The sequence below is a fragment of the Triplophysa dalaica genome, chromosome 15 (genome assembly GCF_015846415.1).
Source record: "Triplophysa dalaica isolate WHDGS20190420 chromosome 15, ASM1584641v1, whole genome shotgun sequence".
NCBI lineage: Eukaryota > Metazoa > Chordata > Actinopteri > Cypriniformes > Nemacheilidae > Triplophysa > Triplophysa dalaica.
Genome location: NC_079556.1, coordinates 4,946,381 through 4,971,069, shown reverse-complemented (window position 1 = coordinate 4,971,069; position 24,689 = coordinate 4,946,381). Strand labels below are relative to the sequence as shown.

The 24,689-nt window shown below is 38.2% G+C and overlaps 1 protein-coding gene across 3 annotated transcripts; it reads left to right on the top strand.

Annotated features, from left to right (window-relative positions):
- The first annotated feature begins 7,447 nt into the window (after positions 1–7,447).
- On the top strand, positions 7,448–23,338 carry LOC130436965 (cytochrome P450 26B1). Of its 3 annotated transcripts, XM_056768022.1 has the most exons (11): positions 7,448–7,691; positions 9,348–9,523; positions 12,131–12,294; positions 15,751–15,871; positions 17,887–18,105; positions 18,563–18,899; positions 19,583–19,807; positions 20,238–20,513; positions 20,588–20,743; positions 20,917–21,327; positions 22,084–23,338. In XM_056768022.1, exons 6-11 carry the CDS (start codon positions 18,696–18,698, stop codon positions 22,459–22,461), a joined length of 1,650 nt encoding a protein of 549 aa, XP_056624000.1. In that variant the 5' UTR covers positions 7,448–7,691; positions 9,348–9,523; positions 12,131–12,294; positions 15,751–15,871; positions 17,887–18,105; positions 18,563–18,695; the 3' UTR covers positions 22,462–23,338. The 3 variants fall into 3 exon arrangements, with proteins under 3 accessions (XP_056624000.1, XP_056623999.1, XP_056624001.1); XM_056768021.1 differs by lacking the exon at positions 12,131–12,294 and having other exon boundaries at positions 15,751–18,105; XM_056768023.1 differs by lacking the exons at positions 9,348–9,523; positions 12,131–12,294 and having other exon boundaries at positions 15,751–18,105.
- The last annotated feature ends 1,351 nt before the right edge of the window (positions 23,339–24,689 follow it).

Genomic DNA, 24,689 nt, shown 5'->3' with positions numbered 1-24,689 from the left:
AAAAACACACTGAGCGCATGTATTCAATGGGCACAGAAGGAAGAGAGAGATCAGAGGAAAAGCGGAGGAACGAGAAGAGAAAACAATGCATCTGTTTTTCCCAAAATAAATATGGCACTACCAGTTAAAACAAAATATAGTTATTAGTATAAAGAATTGTTCTGGGTTCAAAACAAGTGTGGCGTGTTGTCGAATTTGACTACCATAAATTATAATTTCAATTTATAAATACAAAAAAAATCACAGTAATTCAGTGTGAGGTTGTGGGGTACAGATTGCGCTAGAAAAAAATGGTAAAAGTACATCCACAAACAATACAGTCTCATGGCAGTCCATAACATTTAAATTCTATTCATTCATGTTCATGGACACGAATTTCCTCCTATTTTTGTGTCAGCGCAACATTTGACGTGTCATCAAAGCACGACTTTCAATATACATCCATTTATATATTTATAACTTGATATCAGGTAGTTTTTTTTATAACACGCGCAATTTTACAAGGTGGCAAAGCAACAATAAAGGCCCACCCAAGTCCCACCCCTATCATCACAGGGTCAAATTATAATAAAACGTAGGAATGAGATCATACGAATTCTCACCAATAAGCTACAGTCAGACTTAACATTGAGCATGCGAAGATTGTTCCTACATTTTTTTCATTTCTGTACCGAGAGGCCACGCTCTGACATTTTGATCTTCTATTGGTCTCAAGGACTCACGTGACGCACACTTTGTTACACAGCGAAATATCGTTGGAGGGACTTGCGTTTCCGTTCTGTAGCATTCGCATGCGTATGAATGTAGTCAATGGAGGGAAAAGTCAAGTGAGACCGCGGCGGCTTAAGCTGCCTCATAAAATTGGTAAAAATTCCCATCAGATAGCGTTGATAGATATTTACATATAAAAGATACTTTGTATTAGAATACATTAGACTGAAAGTCTCGCTGAGTGACATGAAAAGAAGGGGAAATTCGTCTCCATGAACTCAAATCAATGGATTACATTTTGTAAGGATTTTCATGTCAAGAATTACCGCGAGACTGTGTTGAAACAAAAGGATAAGTCAAGATGTTTGCCGTGGTATTGACACAGAGAATAATTTGTATCGGACACGGAACATTCCTTTAAGGCCCATTAGACATTTGGAGGTGATCTTTATCAATTGTTATTTGTTATTTCAGCGTTTCACTGGTGTTTTAGAGCTTCAGTATAATAGAGGTCACCTGAAATAATGCCTTATGACAGATTTATCAGTTACACTGTGTAATGATGTTATTCTGCAGTTTGTTGTATGAACAAAGCAAAACAAAATCAGTTCAGTATCATATCATAACTCTGGTAATGTGTGTATGCTTATTCTCTTGAACCTGCAATATTATATTGTTCGGTCTTGTTTTCTCATGATCTCAACATAACAAAGCAGCTGTATCAGTGCATTTTCTTGCCAGAAAAATGTACAGCCCTCACAATTTCTTTGATCAGCCACAATTCCACATCTCTCAAATATCATTTTATAACAATGTACACACATCAAGGTTAAGAGCATGGGCTTCAACTCATGCCAATCATGCTTGTTTGAGTTTGAAACAATGAGTTCTGACAGAAACAGTTAGTTAATAATTGTAAAACATTCTTCTATATAAGCGAGATTGTTAGCTAATCTTGCTGCAACTTTCCCTCATTCCATCCAGAGAACTGGATGAACCCCAAAAGTGTTTTAATTAGACCTCAGGATAGAAAGTGAGAGACAGAAAGACAGAGACGGTGAGACAGCTTTAATCAACGGCCCTTCAGGCAGTGCGTGTCTGTTTCACCCAGCTTGTGCTCTCAAACACAGAGAGAAAAATCCCCTCTGATCTCACTCCTATGATTCCCTATGTTTTCTCTCATCACCTCTTTCAGTTCTCCCACTCCCTGTCACTCTCTCCTTCACCACTGGGCCATGAATCTCTTTCAATTAACCACATAATTTCGCTAAATGAAGGCTTTCTGCCTCTAAAACAGCACACAAAAGCCTGAAATGTGTGGGTGGGTTTTCTTCCTACCCAGAATTCTTACGGCTACATTACCTGACTTCTAAAAGCTGAATAGATAAATGATCAAACACTTGGTAACTCACGTTTACAGACAACATAAATGGGTATGAAATAAAAGGGCATCAAATAACTGAGGATCACAAACAAACTACAATAATGAAAGAATATAAGACACATGCCCTCATTTCTCGATGTCACATGGCAAGCTTGATGTCGATTGGCTGGTCATCAAATACGAAAATAATACCTTTAGTACTCTCCAATTTAAATCATAATCTGATGATAAAATAACAGATTCCACACTCATCTGTCAAATCAGGGCGTCATGTAATTCAGCCTTTAGATTTCAGTCAGATTTGACACATGCCAAAGTGTCTCGCGGTCGACTTTCCTCCCTTTTTTTTATCTCCTGCTTCCTTCCTTCTTTTCCTTTAAACCTCAATCTCACACTCTCTTTTTCACTATGTAAATAATTCCTCAGCCTCTCTATAGGGTTGACAGGTTGAGAGACGTGTGTACGAGCTGGTGAACTCTTGCACAACGCTTTGCGAGTCTGAAGAGAGGTCAAAGGAGGCTCAGGGCAGATTCAGTTTAGATTAAGACTATAGAGAGCTGTTGTTTTAACTTGAAATACAATCTCGAGCTGTCTATTGGGAAAAAGACAGAAGATCAAGGCTTCTTGCCTTGAGTTGTGACGGAAAGTAAATTGATGGTTTCACAAGTTTTTGAGAAAAGCAAAAACGATAAGGTACTTAAAGGAGCTGTGTGTAATTTTTGGGAGAATCTTTTGACATCGATGCAATATAATAATATACATAAATATGTCCTCAGAGGTGTATAACGATATGATTACATTATTATTATTGTTACGCTTTTATTACCTAAGAACAAGCTATTTCTATCCATATACACCGCAGGTCCACTTTCATGGAATTTGTCATGTTGTTTCTACAGTAGCCCTAAATGGACAAACTAATCTACAGAATCATCTCCAAAATATGTCATCTCCTTACATTATCTTAGCCCTGTGTTTGGCATGTTCGAAAGCGTGGGGTGGAGTAAGCCATTGGTTGCAATTTGCAACCTCCCCAATAGATACTGCTAACTTTCATACACTGGACCTGTAAGGTCTCCGATTCTTCTAGGTTGCCAAGTATATTACAGATACTTTTTTAGTATACCCATTTTATAACAAAATGTTTAATTGTTATATTAATGTATTAATAGTAATATAACGTATAGCAAAGCCTTAGGAACCAGCATGCATAACGTGCATTTCTTGGGTGAAAATCCAGTCAGTGTCAGTCATTGATGTTTATAAACTTCATTGTAATAAACTGTTAAAATTACCTCCGAAGGTAAATTATTCTGAATGTTTTTCAAAGTAAAAAAAACAAACTCAAGTTATATTTCAGTGACCCAAAAGTTGCCCTTAGTAGTTCAAGGGGGGATGCAGCAGCGTTTCATGAATTCTGACTTATTTACAATGTTAAACATGTAGACTTCTCATGCCTAAAATGGTCAACTTGTAAAAAAATAGCTTGATGCAGTTCCCCAGCACTCTAACTTGTTTCAGAAAGTTTTTTTATGTCTAGATCCCTGTTTTGTGAAGCAAGTTCACATTACACAACTTTACGTCGGCCGATCGCTGAGCTGTTCAGACTACATGACTTGCTCTCTGTGAATTCTGGAGTCTTTCAGTTGTAAATGTGTTCACACTACCGTGACACTATGTAAATGATCTCCATCAGGAGGTGACACACTGCACAAACTGTGAACAATTCTGTCACCCAGCGACTCTATCCGGTCCCCAAACCACGTTTTGTCATTAAAAAACACGAGAAGTAGAACAATGATGAATCCAAATGACACGAAAAACATGCTACACGGGAATTGTTTATGTGAAAATGGACGTTGAAAAGAAATTTGCACTTCAAGCTGTATGCTTGATGATCAGCTCGGAAAAACCTAGAAAAAGGAAAAAACAAAGGATACAGGTGAAAGAATGGATCAGCATAAGGGGGCAGTTCCGGTGACCACAACCCATGGCTTGCTGTCATTGGCTGTGGCTCGTCGCATCTCTTGACATCACATGATGTCGAGTCGGACGAAAGCTCCAGATATTTATCATGCTAAATATCTTTCTGGCGTCTGCGAGGCATCTGCAGCGCGTCAGGGAGCGTTTACTAGTCTACACATAATGATAGTCGAGCGCTGATCGCACACTAATCGCAGGCTGTTTTGCCCCCAATCACAGCACGACCTGTCGGCAAGCTCAACGACTTGCAAATTGGCCTTAAATAGGGCTTAAAATCATATAGTGTGACCTTGGCATAACAGGGATCCTATTCCTTTGATTGGGAAATTCTCCCTGAAAAGCACGGCAAAGTGAAAGAAATAGCCCGTCCACATGCCAACCGACGAGCGAGAACCGCTAACCATCAAGATTATCTGCACTGCGACCTTATTGGCTGCACTGTTGGCCACTCTTGCAAAAGGGAAGTTTAGGTGTGTCTGTTTGTTCAAAGCATTTCAGTGATGGATGTTATACGAACGGTGGATATAATGCTGGATATACAGATTGTTTGAAACTGATAGACGGAGTGGTCCCAGGCTAAAAGATGCAAGACATGAACAGCATGTGGTAAGTCAAACTAAGTCATATGTCTGTGTTTGGTACAAACTTGTAGTGAATCAATTGTTATGGAGGGATAATGCAATGATGTAGGGCAGGCTATTGTGTGCTCTGGATTTAGTTCCACCCCAGGACGTCGAATTTTTCCGGAAATAATCGTACAGCTGTATCTATCTTTTATAAAGATGATCAAACCAAATACTCTTCGAAGACACAAAGTATGCAACACTACTCTATAGGTACTCAAGATTAATATGAGCATGTCAGAAAGTGTGTGTGTTATGGCAGCTTTAATATATGCTCTTCGCCCCCTGCTAATATAGAAGAAAAAAGACCACCAAGGTAAGCTGCAATTACCACGGTTACCACCCCATTATCTACGATAACAAGCTCCTTAACACCCCGCACACAACCCAAGTGTATATGAGCCCAACCATGCAGAACAGAATGTCAGAGATTTTGAGTGGACATTCTTTCTTTTCTTTTTTCCACGCTCTTTATGTCTCTCGCTCTACAGCTGCATGTTCCTGTCCCCCACCCTCTTTTTCCTTCTTTCGTTCTTTCTTAATTCCTAATGGTACGTTTTCACTTGGTCACTGAGTATGGCATCTTACCTATCACACATTTCAGTGCTTCACTATGCTGAATGCATCGCCTCAACACATGCAACAATCAATGCGTCAAGTTCAACGTACTATTCAACACATTCACATTAAGACATATTGATGCACTCTCAAGCACTAACAAACTTACATTTCTTGTAAGTATTGTGTTCTGTGTGAGGTACTGAGATTACATGAAGTGAATCAGACTAAGTTAGCACCTTAACAAAATGTACATTTATGCACTTGGCAGGCACATTTATCCAAAAGCATTTTTTACCATGTCTGGGATTGAACCCAAGACTGTTGTGTTGCAAATACAATGCTCTACCAATCGAGCTAGGTAGAGAAACATTTTGGGATAAAAAACTGATTTGATTTTAAACAAGATGAATGACATTTTGTTCTCTAATTGTAACACCTTTAACCCAATTAAAAATGATATGGCACAAATACAGTCATACCTGTACATGGAAAGACACAAACAGTATCTAAAAGTCACAGAATTTTAGATGCCATCTGCACACTAACATAATGTGATCAGTTCTAAACATGTTTAATATTTTTGTAAGGAGAATTGTATGGTTAGGTATAGTAAGGTCATATCTGAATTCACAGAAACACTCTCGGCGGTGACACAGGGAATATTTCTCTCATGCCAAGAATCTGATAAGGCCATCCCTGTAAGTCTCTGTTTGTGTGCATGCATGTGGCATCCTGGGGCAATTCTGCGTTCTTCAGCACTAAGCAGAAAGTATAAACAACCCCCTGTTGTGTAATGGTAGAAGGACAAGAATTATTTCTATTAACTTACCCATTAGCCCAAGTTTAAATAAGGAGCATTTTATAACTAAAGTTATAGGGAAAGACATTTGTCCGTCATCTCAGACTAACTGAGCGTACTTTATAGAAGTTCGGTCTAACCCCCCATTGACAAGCTGAGACCAGACTGACCTCTGACCTCTCACTAATTGCATGCGGCTAAGACAGTGATGATGACACAAATCCAGTATTTTCGAAACATGGACGTAATGAGCAACTAAGATGCAGAATAAGCAAACATGTTTTCAAGGCTTGACGTTTACAGGCTACCTCTTTTGTGAGATCATGAAAATGGACATATTTGGTTTATTATAGTGTTCTGACATTTGTGTAATAGTACAAGTATATGTCAGAACAGCACAATATTTCAAATGGACTTGTACACTACATGATTGGTATACATAATTGATCAATTAAACATATTAAATATGCAGTGACTAATAATTTACTAAACTTCAAATGTAAACTGTTTATACCTTAAGTCTTTTTTACTTTGTGTTTAAACATATTTCACCAAAGACATTATATTAAGTTATATCGTGTAAACTAGGGAAAATATAATTGAAATGACCTTATTATCTTGCTGAGCCTTTACTTTGTGAACTAATGAAGCGTGCTAGCTCATGTCTGGAGATGGAGAAAGATTTTTTTTTTTGTTACTGTTTCATGTGCTATCTTGTGAGTTGGTGGAAAAGTTTTGAGCACTTTCACAAATATTATATTACATCACTCTTCTCTTTAGTATCATCATTGCTTTAAAGGGATACCACACTTGTGTAATGCAATAGGAAGAATGAATTTCAGACATGCCCAAGACTGTTTACCCAAAGCTTTTTTAACTGATCAATTGCTTCATAAGATCTCAAATTATATCAAAGAGGCGCAGGTATTATTTTTTTACTGCCTTGAACTTAGTTTTTTGACCAGAACCTGGTGATTTAAAGAAGTATGTTTTGCTGTTCGACTAAAAAATAGGTAATGGCTAGATCGTGAATCTATCAGTCAAAATTGTTCGGTGAACTAACGATTATACCTGTGGGCAGATACTGTACAACAACAATACTGAATGGAATCCTAACGATTTGACAACATCATATAGCTCTGTAACTCAGTTTGATATAAGTTAGAATACGTTTTGTGTATAAACCGGGCTACTTTTCGTGGTTTACTGTACTTTGTTAACAATCCAGTTGTGACTTATCGGTGGCGCTAATAGTTGCCAACAAGTGCGCAAGAATTACATTATTGACTGGTTTACACATATTTGTACAAATGTACGCGAAAAATGAGTTAATAATGTGAAAAACACTCATTATATCATGACAGCTGAAACGCGCCTACCTTTGCGTTGTACTAGCGCTCGTGCATCGCGGGCCGCGGACAGTTTGCGTGACTTCATACGTAACTTACGTTAATTATTTTGGTAGCACGAAGAACGTTTCCTGTTTATGAGCAGTTTCCACCGTCGTAATGTATTAAGCTTAACATAATTATTTCTGTCAGATAGATCACATAATAATAACTTTATATCGTAAGCGTTTGTAATCTATGTCCTGTTCCTGTTTGACGTCAGCATCCATATCTCAACTCAGGTAAACAGACGGCTACACAGCCCTTACGAAAATGAATCATCGTTTAGATTATTAAATGTGTTTGTTTATTTGTAGTAAAACCAATAACCACAAATTTACTATGGTCTAACCATAGTTTAACCATAGTATTTGTAATTAAACTATTGTAATACAGTCTACTTTCTTAAAACCAATTTGCAAAGTGACATTAAACACTAGCAAACATGTTCATAAATCCATGCTATAAGCATTTAAATATTCACACATTTGTATTCACACTATTCTTCTGGCTAGACTTAATAGTAATTTTGCTAAGCCTGTGATAAAGATCCCTTCAGCCTTTATTGATTGATTGGTTATCTTTATCTTTTATCTCCTACAAGCTCTTGTTCTTCAGAATTGCTTTTAAACAATTCGGCTAATTCTGCAAATGTTAAATTGCATTAACCAGTAATGGTTCTGTGTTGTTCGTATCAGCAGGTTTTATCAGGACATCAGCTATTCCTGTTGAGTTCCCTATAGGCCACATTACACAATTAGACAAGCACACACAGAGATCAGAATAGAAATGAATTAATGACAATGTCACAATGAACAACCAATTAAGCCTCAGTAAATATTTACCACAACTGAGAGGGCTGAGACCCCTAACTACCAGCTGTGAGTGAAGACCCCCCCAAAAAGCTGAGCCATCAAACTATAAGTGTGTGTGTTTTTGTCAATGATTATCAGCTCGCTCGACTCCTGCCATGTTAAAACAAGATAAGCGTGCTTAAGTTAAACTCTGATGAAGGACACTGTAGATTACATATAAGATCCAATCCTCACCTTTGAATAAAACAACACGCTTATCCATTCTCAGGTCATTTGGCTGACAGCTACTGTCAATATGGTTTGAGATAAAGATGACAGCACAATATAGACTAATTATGACATTCGTGCTAAGTGATCTAGAAAACAGTTATCAGACCACATCATCTACAACAGATAATTGGTTTGTGGAAACAGTCCTGTCAGAAATCATTTTCAGTCCTTTTGAAATACAGAACAAACAGTAGTTCTGGAATCTTAATTCTTTATTCGAACGTACACAAACAGCCCGAAACAAGTGCGGTATTGACATAGTGTGCCCTAACCATTATACTTCTTTATCCTCCGCCATTCCAAAAGGGGTCATAAACTCCAAGCTTTTCCGCTCGTTGGAGAGCAATTACCTTCATGATACAAGTCTGTAAGAGAACCTCGCTGTTTTTCTATAAAGATCTTCAGAATCGCACGGTGCGGGGAAGAAAACAGGCCTTCGGGCAGGCATTAGTAGTGTCATGTAATTGCTTGTAATTAGCGTAATTAAAGGCAGTGGTGTCGGAGTGAGAGCAGAGGTTAGAGTCAGGTACGCACAGATAAGGAGGGAAGGGCGGGAGGATGTTTTTGAAATTCAGTCGACCACAAAAGTGTGGAAACATTGGCACGCAACCAAATATGACACTGTCTGAACTCTGAAGCTTTACGTGTAAGGGTTCGTCTGTGGTGTATGACAGAAAATATGTTAACTACACAGTTACAATCTACTAAACCTGAATATAAAGGAAAAATATTTTTCATGTTATAAATGCTATTTTAAACCCTTATCTATAAATCTGTTTTATAATAAAGTGCTGGCTGCCGTTGTGTTTGCAGTGTTTAGTCTGCGTGTTCTCTGTTCGGTCTCACACAACCTCTGCTGTCCCAAAGAGCCCTGATTCTGATGACTCCAAGGATACCTGTTGTTAAGAGTGGGACAGCATGGAATGGGGTCAAAGGGCAAGGGTTATTGGGGTGAAAGTTGAAAGGTGAAGAGAAGCGAGTAATATGAGGTAAGATTAATGAGGTTATTCTGTTGATATGACACATTTAATGAGTTTGTGTTGATATGAAAAGGCTTCTGTCCCTCCCTCACCGTTCTTTTGTCTTCATCTTTTCTTACGCATCATTCTTACAGCAAACAGATTCCACAGCACCGCTAAAATGCTTCTCTTTACACAAGCTCAATTTCTAATCCAATTCTAATACACACACTCATCACAGATTAAGTCCAGGAGGGATAAATTCTCATCAGTTTGTTTAACCTAATGGGCAAGTAGCAGTTTATCCCCAAGTATAATGAACCCCCTGCTGCTCCAGAACAAACAGGAGTTAAATCTCGCTGATAAGACACATTGTCTTTAAAATGAGCGAAAGGTACTTTTTATTTAAATTTACAATTCTCTTATGTGTTGATGGCTTTTAAAGTGCAAATACTTAGGCCTTAGAAGTTAATTTAATTTATCCTGTAACTACGTTTCCATCAAGAAGCATTTCAGAGTAGCTTAGTTTGGAAGTTAATGGAACAGTTCACCCAAAAATGAAAGTTCTGTCACCACTTTTTCGCCCTCTAGTTGTTCCGAACCTGTATACACACCATTTTATTTTTTTCTATAGGGTAGTCAATGATGTCCCAGAACTGAAAATGATGGCATTTCCAAGTAGAACATTCTTCCAAGTATCTTCCTTTGTGTTCAGCAGAACAAATTAATTTATACAAGTTTGGAACAACTTAAGGGTGAACTAACAATTAGACATTATGACTCATAATAGTACTCTAAATGACCCACTTTTGCTCTTTTTTACATTCATCTGTATCTTACGTAACTTACTTCAAACAAAACATACAACGCCTTTAAACAAACATATTGCCCCAACGGTGGCCCCAGTAACACCCGCAGACGACTCTATAAGCCGAGACGGGGCATTAAGCCAAAGGCTCAAGCATAGAGACAGCCGGGCATTAAATGCTGGCACACCCCGGCACACCTGTCTATAAGGCCTCTTGCGGACAGTTCGACAAGTTTCCGTGAGAACCGTCTGGTTTTCGAGAAACAGAAGTGGCCTTCCCAGTACAGGTGACAGGTTTAGTTTCTCACCTCAGTGGCCTGTGGTTGAATAGGGCACTATAGAGTTCAGAAAGACTTCTATAGGGCTTGACACCTTTGGCAATGCTAGTGATACTCTCACAGGTGCATGCAGACACACAGATGCACACAAAGAAACAGAAGCGTGTTCATTTACACTTAATCATTGATGGCCGTCGATGGGTGGAGCATAAGTAGTTTTTGGTTGCCAGGAGTTTTGTGCATGTGTGAGAGAAAACAGGGATGTTCCTACATGTCATTGTTTGCTCGAAAGATTGGCGGGTGTAAATCGCACCGCATTGAGAACACGTATGCACGCACACAAGGTCACCGATGTGCTCTTCAACCCTCAGCCAACCTCTTTAAACCCCTCTGTAAAGGTGTCAATCATTCTGAATCAGACCGGTCTGGAAATGAACCTTCAAGTCGACCCCCAGCTGAAACAAAAACGCCCCCAACAGAGAATGATTGACAGCTTGAATCTGAGGATGGATGGTGTATAGGGTGAGAACCCCCCTCTCTCCCGTAGTCTAGCTTCCCATCGGCCTGTCGATTCACCAGCCACTTGGTACATCAATGCTTAAGTAATTAGCCAGCGGTAGTCATATTTCTCATTCTGGGAGTTCCCTGCGTCTGAATAACTACCATAAATCATGCTGACTGACATTGACATAAAGGATAAAAGCTGGTCTGCCACACTCACAGAGTGTATAGCAGGGAAAAAGGTTGCGTAATATTCCCTCGTCTCCTTACCTGCCCTACATCTCTATCACTCTCTTGCCTCGCATGATGGCGTACTGCTTCTTTAAGTAAAAGGGAAGAAAAAGAAAAAGTGTGAAGGCTAGAGGAATGTGTTGAATGGATGCATGCGGGTGACCCCCCGTTGGGCTTCTCTTTTACATGTATTTCTTGCAGTAATTGTTTTGTAGGTTTTAAATAGCTTTTGAGCTTCTGTCTGAAAAGGGCGACTGAGTCAGCAGGGTGTTTTGGGGGTGTCGGATCTGCCTGCACTGCACTTAAATTGGCGCATGTGTATGGACATATTGTAAATATATATTTTTAATCTTTTTGCATATTTGTATGCTTAAAATGTGGACATTTTGAACTCAATAAAGGCATAGTTCATCCAAAATATGTCATTACAAACCAGTATGACTTTCTTTCTTTTACAGAACACAAAAGATGTTTTGAAGAACGTTGGCCCACCATTGTGTAGACACAAATCCACTGAGATAAATTCTCAAAATATCTTTTGTGGTCAATTCTGTCTTCTGTATTCTGTCTTAGTGTTCAACAGAACAAAGAAATTTATTAAGCAATTTTCCTATGATGGTACTTAATGGTGGCCAAGATATATCTTTCCCCATGTTCATCAGAACAAATAAATGTATACAGATTTGGAACAACCCGAGGGTGAATAAATGATTACAGAATTTAATTTTTTGTTGAACTTTTCCTTAAAGTAAGTTTGATTAGTACTTTATCAGTGAAACTAAAAGTCTTCTCTCTCACCCCTGTGTGTTTGCTCTATAGGCCACTAATATGAATATAATGGATTTGTCAAAGCATTGCAAAGGACTTGACTGAGCATCCAAATACGGCTGATGGATTAGCACCATGTGCAACAGCCCTTCATCCTATGTTCTTGAAAAAAACTAGATGCTGATCTGCCTTCGACTGACTGACATTCCGTAGAGGTTCGTTCAGTCGATCATCTGTCACTGTAAGAAATAGCCACATGTGTGTAATGCGAGTTTGAATGTGAAAGGACAACAGATAAATCCAGTTAGCTGTGATTAGATTACACTAGGCTAGAATGAATGGGATCAGTTGAAGAGGTGGCAGAGAAAGGGGGGTAAAACCACACAGGCCCCTTTAACTCAATCCATTAGAGTACAACGACATATTCATTAGGTCAGGCCGGCCCAGGACTGCGGTTTAAAATGAGCTGCGGTTCCCCCTCCCATTGCTTTCCCCTTAAAAACTTCCTTCCTCTTCTCTTTCATATTGATGGTCATGGAGAGGGCTTAGAGGTGACCGTGGTGGGGGTTTGTGTGTGTGTGTGAGGGTACCTTTCTTCAAATTTCTTTCTAAGGTCCTGAGTTTAAAAGTTCAGCAATAATTGACAGCTGCATTTTCTGCATCTCTTAAAAAGAAAATCCTTGAACACTTTAAAATAGATAAGGAAATGTTGTAATACTAAAGCAGAACAATAAGCCTGAACACAGTCATGCTGATTTTTCTTGCTTATTATTACATTGTTCAGCGTATATTTTGCAGTCCAATGGTATTTTAAAATGAGTGTCTTTCAGATGATTAGGAAACATAAGTGAATTGAGCTCTTTATTGCAGCGCAGCCCTGTCATTCACCACAGGAAGCTTCTATCAGTGGGGAGGCGGGATGTTGAGTGATTGGCGTTTTGGGCATCCAGACAACTTCCTCTGGTCGGAGGAAGAACATTAAAATCTGTCTGTGTCAGAATAATGTCTTTTCTACTTGCCTCTCCAAGGTCCTCTTTAACCTCTTTTGTTTGATAGTTTAGCCAGATTCTGTCATTGGGAGTCAACAGCCAGGTGAAAATTATTGATTTCTGACATTTAATGTAGACATTTTTTTACAAGAACAGTGTCCATTCTTACATTTATTTAATTATTTAAAAATAATCGAAAGAAAAAAAAAATTCTTTAATATTTGTGCAATCACCCATAGCACTGTGCATGATTTTGTAAGGCAAGCAACTTACATAAATACGTGAATATGAATTTCCATACATGAATATATGTAAATGTACATGACTTTTTAGATAATGTACAATTTTACTTCACAGTGTTGTTGTACAGCATCCCGTATATAAGAAACCTTTGCTGAAATCCTTTTTTAATTTAAAATTTTTGTGTTATTTATTATTTTAAATATCTTTATATCTGTTTAGCACTAGCTTTGTGCCGGCATGTTTTGGACTCAATAAATCTATCTGTAAAGGCAGACGGAGAGAGAGAAGTATGGCGGTAAAGGAAACAGGGAGGAGTATAAGGGGGTTGGATAGACATCAAATTCACACCCGTCAGAAACGCATTCCAGACAGTTTGTGTCTGCGTTGAGGCTTATGTGATATATTTCTGGGTTCCTCCTACTGTAGCTAAGGGTAAATGTTCAGACACCTGGAATATTAGACATTCCAATAATATATGTTTCCTCTTATATATCATAAACGTGCTTTTGTGTGTTTCTCCTCTTTTGTCCATTTATGATCATACTTTTTTTAAATCACAGGAAGCAGACACAACGCTAAACAATTAAAATACAACTAACGGTAAAATTGCAATGAAACTGAATGGGCTTTTCCACCTTTAAAAGACAGGATAGAAATCTTGCCATGTTGACAGGTAGAAACTGAAATTAAGCAGATGCCAAAATCAAACAATTTCCTTACGTTCGCCTTACAAAAATATGCAAGGGCAACGAAATATCACAGACTACCTTCAAAATAGGTAACATTTAGTACTCTGTTGAGACCTGACGTCCGATATTATCTGTTGCAAGTCTGCTACACTAACGTATCCAACCTCAAGCTGTTGTAATTTATTCTAATTGTTTAAAAGCCTTTTTAACCCTTAGGCCTGAAGACGCAGCGAGAGCAGGTGAGTCAGACGAAGATAGAAGGAAAGCAGATAGCTTTAATGGATTCGAGCTTTTTGCCTAAAACACCCTTTGAAAGCAAGCTTTAAAAAACCGTTTGAGAGCCTTTGTCTTCCTCTTTCCTCTCCTCAATCCCTCTGTCTCTCTGTTCTTTTTGTATTCGGGGTGCATTTGACCTCTTAATCACTGCCTGAGGTGAGCTGAGATCCACACAGGGCTAATGGATCTTTCCCTCTCGCTCACACACACACAGATTGTTGTTGTCTAAGAGTGTAAACAAGGCGCCTCTTCAATTTGCTATTGAAGAGTGTGTGAAGAGAGGAAGATGTCTGTGTCTTCTAAAATCATGTGTTCTTGCCAAGTCCTAAGTATTTAAAAGTATTCAAAGTGTGTTATTCCTTTAAAACTAGTTCTGAAATACCTAAATGTTATCTTAAATGTCTTTTTATTTTTTTCATTTCAAAATCACACCATCCTCCAAATTCTTCATCTAAAAGCATGAAGAATTTCAGTCTGATATTTTAAAGTAAAATCATACATTACTTAATACCGCCATTTGCTTTATAGTATCGTATATATATGTAGAATCTTGTGATACAAAACTTAGATTTGGTTGAAAAATTTAAATTTGGTTGAAAAGGATATATCGCGGTATTGTGTTTTTGCTGTGTCACCGTGGCAACAAGGAGGAAGTGTAGGCCTCAGGGGTCACCATGTGAGGTCACGGGGCGACACCCAGAGCAGAACCTGATACACGCTCAGCGTTACACCTCTCTGACAGATAAGGAAGTCGGTCGGGTGGTCAGAAGTTGTTACACATCTAAAACCTTAATCACGGCTCTAGAGACTCAATGTACGTCCCTCATTTTATACACAATGTCTGTCCACAGCAACAAAATAAGAAATTTTAAATGTAGATTAAACATGAATATTTAAAAGAAAGATACATAACATATAAAATTTGATAAATAAAAACAGATTTTTGCTTATTACAATGTACCAAATACCAAGATTGTACAAAATTTCATTTTTTCGCCAAAAATGTGAATTGTAATAAAAAAATCCCTTAAAGAAGCAAAATAGATGCATGGATTAAAAAGTGAAGCCCAGGGGTGTCTATTCACATTTAATTTATTTCTCTCTCTCTTATACACACACACAGTGATGACAGGCGGCGTCTGAGAGGAGGGAAACCCCATTAGGAATCAAAGCAGAACATCCAGGAGACGAGTATCCGTGTGTGTGTGTAAGAGAGAGAGACTATGTAAGAGTGGTCGGGGACTACCTTGATGAAAGATACCCACAAGTGGAGAAACACTTGATTCTCTCTCACTCTTTAGCTATATTTTGTCTATATCTGTTTGTTATGAATAATTTTTCACTCCTAATCATATAAATGCTTTTCTTTTTAGCTATCACACTACTTTTGCTTTAGTTCCTGATGTCTCTGAGGCTTTGCACACTGAGGGGTGTCTCTCTGTCCAACAGGAAGTGTTTTTTGTATTGTTGACAGATGAGGCTGTACCTCTGATCATCAGCAGAGACACTTTCTCTCCCCCTGTGACCCCGCCGCTGAGTCCAGAAGCTGTACCCGGGAGCTGATGATTGAGCGGTATTAGAGAGCGAGGGATAAGGTGACCACTTAAACGCGGTTGTGTGTGTCTCCTTCTCTGTTGGTAGGAATCTGTGTGCACGATTCCAAAGAAACACTATTGGGTTCCTCCAGTATTTAACATTACTAGAATATAAAATGATGTGTGTTTTATAAATGCAATAGGCACTCAAGCCTGTGCCAAACTGAATATAGTCACACTTTCGTGCCTAAAACACTAAAAGTCACAATTTTACAGCCTCTCGTACCTTCTTGCTTAAAAAGATTTCATGGGTGTATAACCCAAGTTATATTTGTCATGAAAAGCAAGCCTGAACAGAGAAAAGGGACGTTTAGTGTATTAGCACGTCAGTAACCAAAGTAAAATAATCCTCCAACTGTGTTTAATTACACAAAGTTGATCAAAGTCTGTTTTGATATCAAAGATCAACATTGTCAGAGTCGCCTATGAAACACTTTTTATATTTTTGTTATAGCTACGGGAAAATCAACAAGAAGATATAATTGCTTTAGTCAGCATCAACAGTTTCATGTTTCATGTTAATAATGATAAATTTCACACAGACCTACTGTAAAATTCCATTCTAATTTATCTGCTTTTGTCATGTGGTTTTGGTGACTGTATGAGATCATCCTTTTAGATCTAATGGGTGATGGGTAAGTGCCATAGAAAATTTACGGAAACTTTAATGAAAAACAAAAAAAATGAATATATATGAATAAAAACAAACAATTGTGGTAAATACACAAGTAGCAACATAATGAAAATACTATGAAGTTAACATGCTATAACCATACTGTAATTTTGTATGTTTCTAAAACTTATCCGTACAAATAGAAATAGATTTTCGAAAAATAATACTAAAGGAGCAATAAACTAACAATAAAGGAGTAAAATCTGGCTGCTTAAATCTTCTAAGCACTAATGAATTACTTTTATGATTTATACGTGTTTTATGATAGAGTGTTTAATGTGTACATTAGTTCTGATGTGAGAGGAGACCTGGCCATGAGTGTCTTAACTATGTGACAAGCCCCTGCACGTCTTTAACCTGACTTTGAGCTTTAGTTGGTATTCTGAGTCTCAGTTGTTAAAATTAATAACGGGACTTGCTCCAGCACCCCAGACAGGGAATGTCTCCTACTTCTCTATCTCTGCTGCCCATTCTCACTGTGACCCTAAAAGTCAAACTTTTCAGCTTACACATTAAAAATCATTTATAGATGTAGAAAAGAGCAACAGAGATCTGACCTGAACTAACCATCTTTTGGTCTGTATCATTCATTGGACAGGTTAAAACCCTTCTAAAGGCAGCTTTGGACAGAACCGCAATTTTATGGCATAATTGTGACCATAAAGAAAATAGATGAAGATCATGATATTACTAATTCAAAAACTGGTGGTTTTCTTCCCATAATCATATTTAATGTTTCACTTTTGGCAAAATGGCACATTTGTGTCGTTGGCTTTTTAATTTATTGAATAGAAAATCATTTTAAGGACCAGCAGGATACAAGCTGGGGGGAATTTTGCTATTTGGCTAAAATAAGCTTTGGCGTCAGTTAAAAAATAATTTTAGTTTTTCTAGTGAGAGATGCAAAAACATGAAAATGAAAATTAGGTTTGGCTTTAAATATAATTTTTTTGTCAACATTTATTTGTCGACTATTTAAAATAATTTATTATTTTAGCATTGAAAAGGAGAACCGGGTGAATTTGTAAAAATGTAGTTTTCGAATTGTGGAAACATCCCATGTTAAAGGATATTTAACACTAGGCTATCTGTGCTATTCGTTAAATCGTTATATTAATTTACTATAATTTTCAGTTTTACCAGATTTCCCGGTTAAAAAAAATAAAACGAGTTATGCTACCTGTTTCCTATGAGTTCGCACAATTTTAATCAAACGATGTTTTAATTACAAGTGGATTAAATTGAATCTCAATAAGGAAACAGGTAACCAATCAGTAAAACCCCCCAAGACTCTCTCTCTCTATCTATCTATCTATCTCTCTCTCTCTCTGGACGCTTTAAGAACCTTCCCCATCCCCTGTGATCAATGCACGACCTCTACGAACTATCACAAAAAAACTCTTCATACGTCACTGAAGGTGGTTCATAATATGTGCCAATACCTATAAAGCCCGAGCGAGAGAGATGCAGTGAAGACACACAACACAACCCAGAGAGACAGACTCTGGAAGTTTCAAGAGCTCACTGCATATCATCGGTATGGTTTTACACTTGTGCTGAGGTGAGTACAGTCCCTCTTTGTCCTGTTATTAGACGCTGTGAATTTAGATTATTAATAGTAAATTCTAAAACTTCTGATCGCTAAAAGTGACTATTTTTATGTTGTGCCTTTAGGTTTTAATTACAAAGTTCTTAGTTCCTAAGCACAGATTTAAGCAAAAAATGTATATGCTAGTCGTTCAGCTTTATTTCAAGTTCAATTCGTGTCAGGTTTACAGTCATATAGCGTGGGTGAGAGGAAGGGCTGTCCCGGGGATTGCGCCCGGTGGATAAACTCTGATGAAAGACATGCCAGCGCATGCAACTTGTAAAACTGTTTGGAATAGTTGTTTGGAATAGTTGTAAGTTTCGTGTCTTTCCCGAAAGTTGGAGAGATTTAAAGCAGTGTAGATCTTCTGTCTTCTCTATGAATTGTCTTTATAAAGCTCACGTCAAATCCGTGCGCTGGTCATTCCTAGATATCCAAGGAGCGCGTAAAGGGTCCCTTTACAGTATTGCGCAACTTTTGGAGGCGCTCTATCAAGAAACCATCACGGAAAAAAACAAGAACGTGGATTTCCCCCTTCGGTTTGGCATTGATCTACGTTAAAGATGTTCGGGCACGATTTTTGCCTTGTGTCTACTGTGCTGACGGCTCTGGGTGCCGTCCTACCCACGTTGCTGTTGCTGGTGTTGTCGCGGCTGCTGTGGGAGTTCAGGTGGAGCATCACTCGGGATCGGGCATGCAAACTTCCACTGCCGCAGGGCTCCATGGGATGGCCGCTGGTCGGAGAATCTTTCCATTGGCTTTTCCAGGTAAAGTTGAAAACCTAAATAAAAATGAAATACGCGTTTAAACCTTATCTTACTTTATTCCGTTTGCTCTGCAATTAAGTAACCACAAAAATGCGCTTATCCACATTTTTTTAAGCTTTTAATTTTAAAGTCATACTTTGCACCACAGTAATCATCATGCAGATATGTAGCCTATTTACACAAATAGTGAGAAATACTAATAATTAGTTGTAGGCCTATTAAATTATGAGTATTAATTAGTTTGTAGAGCGGCTTGTGACGACACTGTTTTGTTATCAAAGTAGTTTAGGCATAACAACTTTAATAGGCTAATCATTAAAGTTTTTACAATTCATATATAAAACTGTAATTTAGATTATTTTCCTCAAACAAACGATTATGCAATGTGTGAAGTTTAAACCATACTTCTGTTGGATTCATAGCTTACAAGTGTATACAAGAATTATTCCCATGTGTGAACTTGATGAGTGTGTAATTGTTAGATTCAGTACACAGGGCCAGAATTAACTTTTCATTCCAGAATATGCAAAAAATAACTAATTGCCATGAAATAAAGAGTTTAAAAGTGATTCCTATTGAAATTAATAGAAATGATTAGTTCAAAAAATCAATGTGATTAAGTATCACGAGTCAACAACGGGGGATCTAATAATACTTTAAACATTCTCTTTTACGTTTGACAGGGGTCCAGTTTTCATATCTCCAGACGTGAGAAACATGGAAATGTCTTTAAAACTCATCTTTTGGGAAAACCTGTTATCCGGGTGACCGGGTCAGAAAACATCCGTAAGATTCTGTTGGGTGAGCACACGCTCGTGTGCACGCAGTGGCCTCAGAGCACGCGCATCATCCTCGGGCCACACACTCTGGTAAACTCGGTTGGAGACCTACACAAAAGAAAACGAAAAGTAAGTCTAATGTTTTAAAATGCATGCAACTATTTTTTTAGGCGTGACCTGATGTAAAATGGGCATAACATTCTGTTACACGCATGACTAAACATGCAAGTATGACTGGTCTATTAATTTATATGGAAATGTTTGTTTCATAAATGTACCTTTCCCTTTACAGGATATTCAAAATTCGTTTACCAAGTTGTCTTATTCGGTTAATAAATGAATGCATTTAAAAAAATACCCCCAAAATATATTGCAATGAATTACTTAATACAAGACACTACAAATGTTACACTGTATTAACGTTTTATTTTTCATAAACTTTTGATATTATAATTATTTTACTGCTTTTTTGTTTGATTTCTGTTTCTCGCACAAAAATATTGCTTCTTCATCATGCACCGTTATGCATTAAGTAAATAAGAGTTAATTTGCTTTTCAGATCCTTGCAAAAGTGTTTAGCCGCGGAGCGCTTGAGACATATCTGACGCGGGTTCAAGATGTTGTCAAGTCTGAAATTGCTAAGTGGTGCGCTGAAAACGACTCTGTGGATGTTTATGCTGCTTCCAAGTTGCTCACTTTTCGCATCGCAGTGCGCGTCCTGCTCGGCCTGCGCCTGGATGAGCAGCGCATTCTCTCTCTCTCGAAAACCTTCGAACAACTCATGAACAACCTCTTCTCTCTGCCTATTGACAACCCCGTTAGCGGCCTGCGCAAGGTGGGAATCTATCTATCTTTCTGTCTGTCTGTCTGTCTATCTATCTATTAAACCAAATATGCGCCTTGTTGTAGGGAATCAGGGCCCGTGAGATCCTGCATTCTGCTATGGAGAAGATCATAGAGGAGAAACTGCAAAAGCAGCAAGCCAGCGAATACTGCGATGCTTTCGACTATATCCTAAGTAGTGCAAGAGAGGACGACTACGATTTCACAATGCAAGAACTAAAGGTAAAACCTAAAGCCTTTTGCATTGGTTTAAAATCGGCCCACATTGGCCCTATTCATCTTATTGCACGTTTACAATTGCTATCCTCAAAACGTTTGGATTGTATCATATTTCATTATTGTCTCTTCGACATAACAGGGCGTTTGTTAAATGTATACACGTGAATTAATTTCAGGAAACAGCGGTGGAGTTAATCTTCGCTGCGCAATCCACCACAGCCAGCGCATCAACATCCCTCATCCTGCAGCTGTTGCGCCATCCTGAAGTGAGCGAGCGCGCCAGAGCCGAGCTGGAGAGCGAGGGCTTGGTCGGCGAATCCCACAGCCACTGCCGCTCTCGTTGCCATGGGAATGCCAGCAATGAGGAAAGCGATGCTGCTGAGAGGAAATCTCCGATTAATAAAACAACGTGCTGTGAAACTGCCGAAAAGGATGAGGGGCGTCGCTCTCGAATTCAGGTCCCTTATCTAAGTTTGGAGAAACTGAGTCAGCTTTCTTACCTGGACTGTGTGGTCAAAGAGGTCCTCCGGGTTCTTCCCCCGGTGTCTGGAGGATACAGGAAGGTGCTCCAAACATTTGAATTGAATGTAAGTTCCTTATTCTTTCAGGAAACATATAGGTCCTAACAGAGCCGTTGGATGTGAGAGTTAGGACACTCGATCTCGCCGCCGTGTGGTCACGTGGTTTATGGAGCCCTCAATGGTTATTTTAATTTAAATGGATTTTTGAGGGACAAATAACATCAACAGTATTTGCTTACATTTAGATAAATAGTAGCACACCGTGTACTTTTATCACTACGTTGACTACGTTTATAGCCGCATTTTATTTCTTGGGAGCAATATGAATATATGATCATTCTTTGTGTTTTGTTTACATTTAATTTCAACTCCCCACTCGTTAAAATGTAAAAGCATACAGTTTTTCACCATCGTACAGTAAATGCGTTTTAGATATACTGAAATGAATGGGCTTCAGTGCAATGTTTGGACTGTTACTTCCGCATTCCATTCTTCCTATGGAGGTCAATGTGAGTGTCGTAACTCTCATATCATCGGCTCTGGGTCCTACATGTAGTTTATGTTTATGTACATATATGTATAGTACTGTTTTAGAGTAAACCATGCACATTGTATGCATACAATTACGAAACAAAACAACATTGATGGGTAAGTCGCTTATAACAACCTGAAATCGATAACGGACCTACATCCGGGTACTGCCTGTTATCTTAACTGATCACTCCGCATGCGTGCCAACACGTATTTGTTACAAACTAGCCGATACAACATATTAAATGTAATGTTATTGACAACGTATTTATAACTTTTTTGCATCTGCAGGGTTATCAGATCCCGAAGGGGTGGAGCGTCATGTACAGTATCCGTGACACGCACGAGACAGCCAAGGCCTATCAGAACCCGGAGCTGTTTGACCCGGATCGCTTCGGCGCGGATCGGGATGAGAGCAAACACGAGCGTTTCAGTTACGTGCCTTTCGGGGGCGGTGTGAGGAGCTGCATCGGGCGGGAACTCGCTTTGATTGTGTTGAAAACTCTGGCAGTGGAATTGCTCGCCACGGCGGAGTGGAGTCTGGCGACAAAAACGTATCCAAGAATGCAGACCGTGCCGGTCGTGCACCCCGTCAATGGACTGCACGTGTATTTTAACTACAGGAATCACAGCGTCGAGAGAAATAGGAGGGAATCCACTCATATATAAACAAAATCTGTAATTTGACTCTGTACTGTTTCATGCTCTATAAAGAAAAACACATGCAAATCCAATAGAATGGAGTGGAGTAAAATGACGGACATTGACATAACAGTCATTACACAACAGGCCCTATTGGAAATCATGATCCCCTGTCTTGGGGCATTTGCCATGTTTAGTGAAATTCTGGAGAGGGGTGAAAATGCATGAATGTTACTTTAGCCTTTTTGCAAAATGTATACAAACATGAGCCATGTTGATGATGGCATCACATCGTATAGATTTTGATAGGATCATTTTTTAAAATACATTTTATTCTGTTATCACAGACTTATGATATATAAACCTGTTTTGTGAAATGAAGTAGAAACATAAATAAGCTCTATCTATTTATAAATATTGTTATTATTTTTTTCGCATAATAGCTACTAAAAATGAAACAAATATGCCACTTTTCTTTAGTTTATATGCCAGTACTATTGCAGTTGTAGTTTGAGCTAGCTCTACATACTGTCTTTGGCTTTTGTACTCTAGTACTTACAGAGGTTACTGATTTAATAAATAGGCTAATAATGGATAGTTTGTGTTTATGATGAATGTAAGCTGTGAAAAATGACCCATGCGCTGTGAAATGGGGGATCGGTTTAAATACAGGGAAGGAGAAAACAAGCAGCACTTTTTCTCCAAAATAGGAGCATGTGTGTGTTCTTGTCTTGTCAATACTTGTGTGTTATTTGTAGTTTCTGTTCTCATGGGAGTCTTGAGGAGTAGATGCTAAGTATTTGTGTTCATTTAAAATCTTATACTATATCTATTTTTAAACATGCTTTTATAGTTCTGTTAATGTTTAAGATATCGGTTAAATAAAGATATTTGATGTGTTTAAGGGCTTGAGAATTTTAGTTTTCTTTGGCTCCGACATCCTCTGTCCTGTAATTTTCAGATATAAGAAACAATTGTGCTGGATGTTGTGACTGGTTTTAGCAAGAGGTTTAGTTAAACGAAAATGCAAATGTTCATAATAATAGATTTGCTTTCAGATGTTGGGATTTTTTGAAAGCAGAACTGAACATAAAAGATTGGACTACATCTAAAACAATGATTCTACCAGATTTATAGCCTTTCAATATAAACCACTCAAAAGATTCTCAGGTCACTATATAGCATAAGCTACATACCAGCTTACACATATGTGAGGACATAAAACTGACAAAAGAGTTTGTCAGACATTGACTGATGCACATACAGTCACAGGGCACACAGACATACTATCTTCTAAAAATCCTCTTAAACTCAATGAGATATCCATTACTGAATGCAATTTTTCTCAGTGTATTTTTGTTTATTCAGTAGGATCAAATTTGATTCATAAGCGCTTGTTTCCAAATTACAAAATGTATTGTATTTGCATTAGCCTACAGTTACTACACAAATATGAAGTGGAAAATAGAAATACAGAGCGAACTGAAAGCGTGCTACATTGCCGTGATCTTAATCTTTGACTTTCATAAACTGGTCACTGTAAAGTACATCAGCTAGAAAGGTAACAAATTTTAACTATTTAACTTAAACTAACTTACAAAAAAGCTAAATTCAGGCCTGCTCAAAAATGTTAAAGGGATAGTTTACCCAAGATTGGAAATTCTGTCATCATTCACTCACATTCAGATTGTTTCAACATGTATACATTTCTTTGTCATCCAAATATTTAGCAGAAGACATTCATGCAGATTTAAGGGTGCTTAAATTATGATAAAATGTACATTTTGGGGTAAGTATTTACACATTATCGGTATCCATTTAACCGCCATTTAACTTTTCAAACATTTCACTTTTTCTTTTCATACAGTCAATTAAATTCCCAGTGAAATCTGTTGTTAAATCTTATTTAACTTCTTTATGTTGCATCATGCCCCCGAGCCAGGATTATGGTTGATCTGAACTTTTGAACCGGATTACTTTACGTGTATGTTTGTATACACATAGTCACACCTTCAATCACATACTGCCAGCGTGACAAACAATGTGATTTTCATGCCAATGATATAAACACGCAGAGACACTGCGTTACCATCGGCCATTCAAATTAAAGCCGACATCTGTTGACTTTGATCTTGCACTGGTGGAAAAGACACTGGACATCCTGAGATGTTGATAAGACAGTTGCAGGTAACCTCTAAAGTCACTGTAAGGGAATCGATCGTGGTAGAATCTGTGTATGTGATGTGTCATGACCT

Excerpts from the sequence above, each read along its gene's own strand:
- LOC130436965 (XM_056768023.1), top strand. The coding sequence starts at position 18,696 with ATGTTCGGGCACGATTTTTGCCTTGTGTCTACTGTGCTGACGGCTCTG. Across the intron at positions 20,514-20,587 it reads CCGTTAGCGGCCTGCGCAAG|GGAATCAGGGCCCGTGAGAT; the intron begins GTGGGAATCTAT and ends GCCTTGTTGTAG. Across the intron at positions 20,744-20,916 it reads TCACAATGCAAGAACTAAAG|GAAACAGCGGTGGAGTTAAT; the intron begins GTAAAACCTAAA and ends AATTAATTTCAG.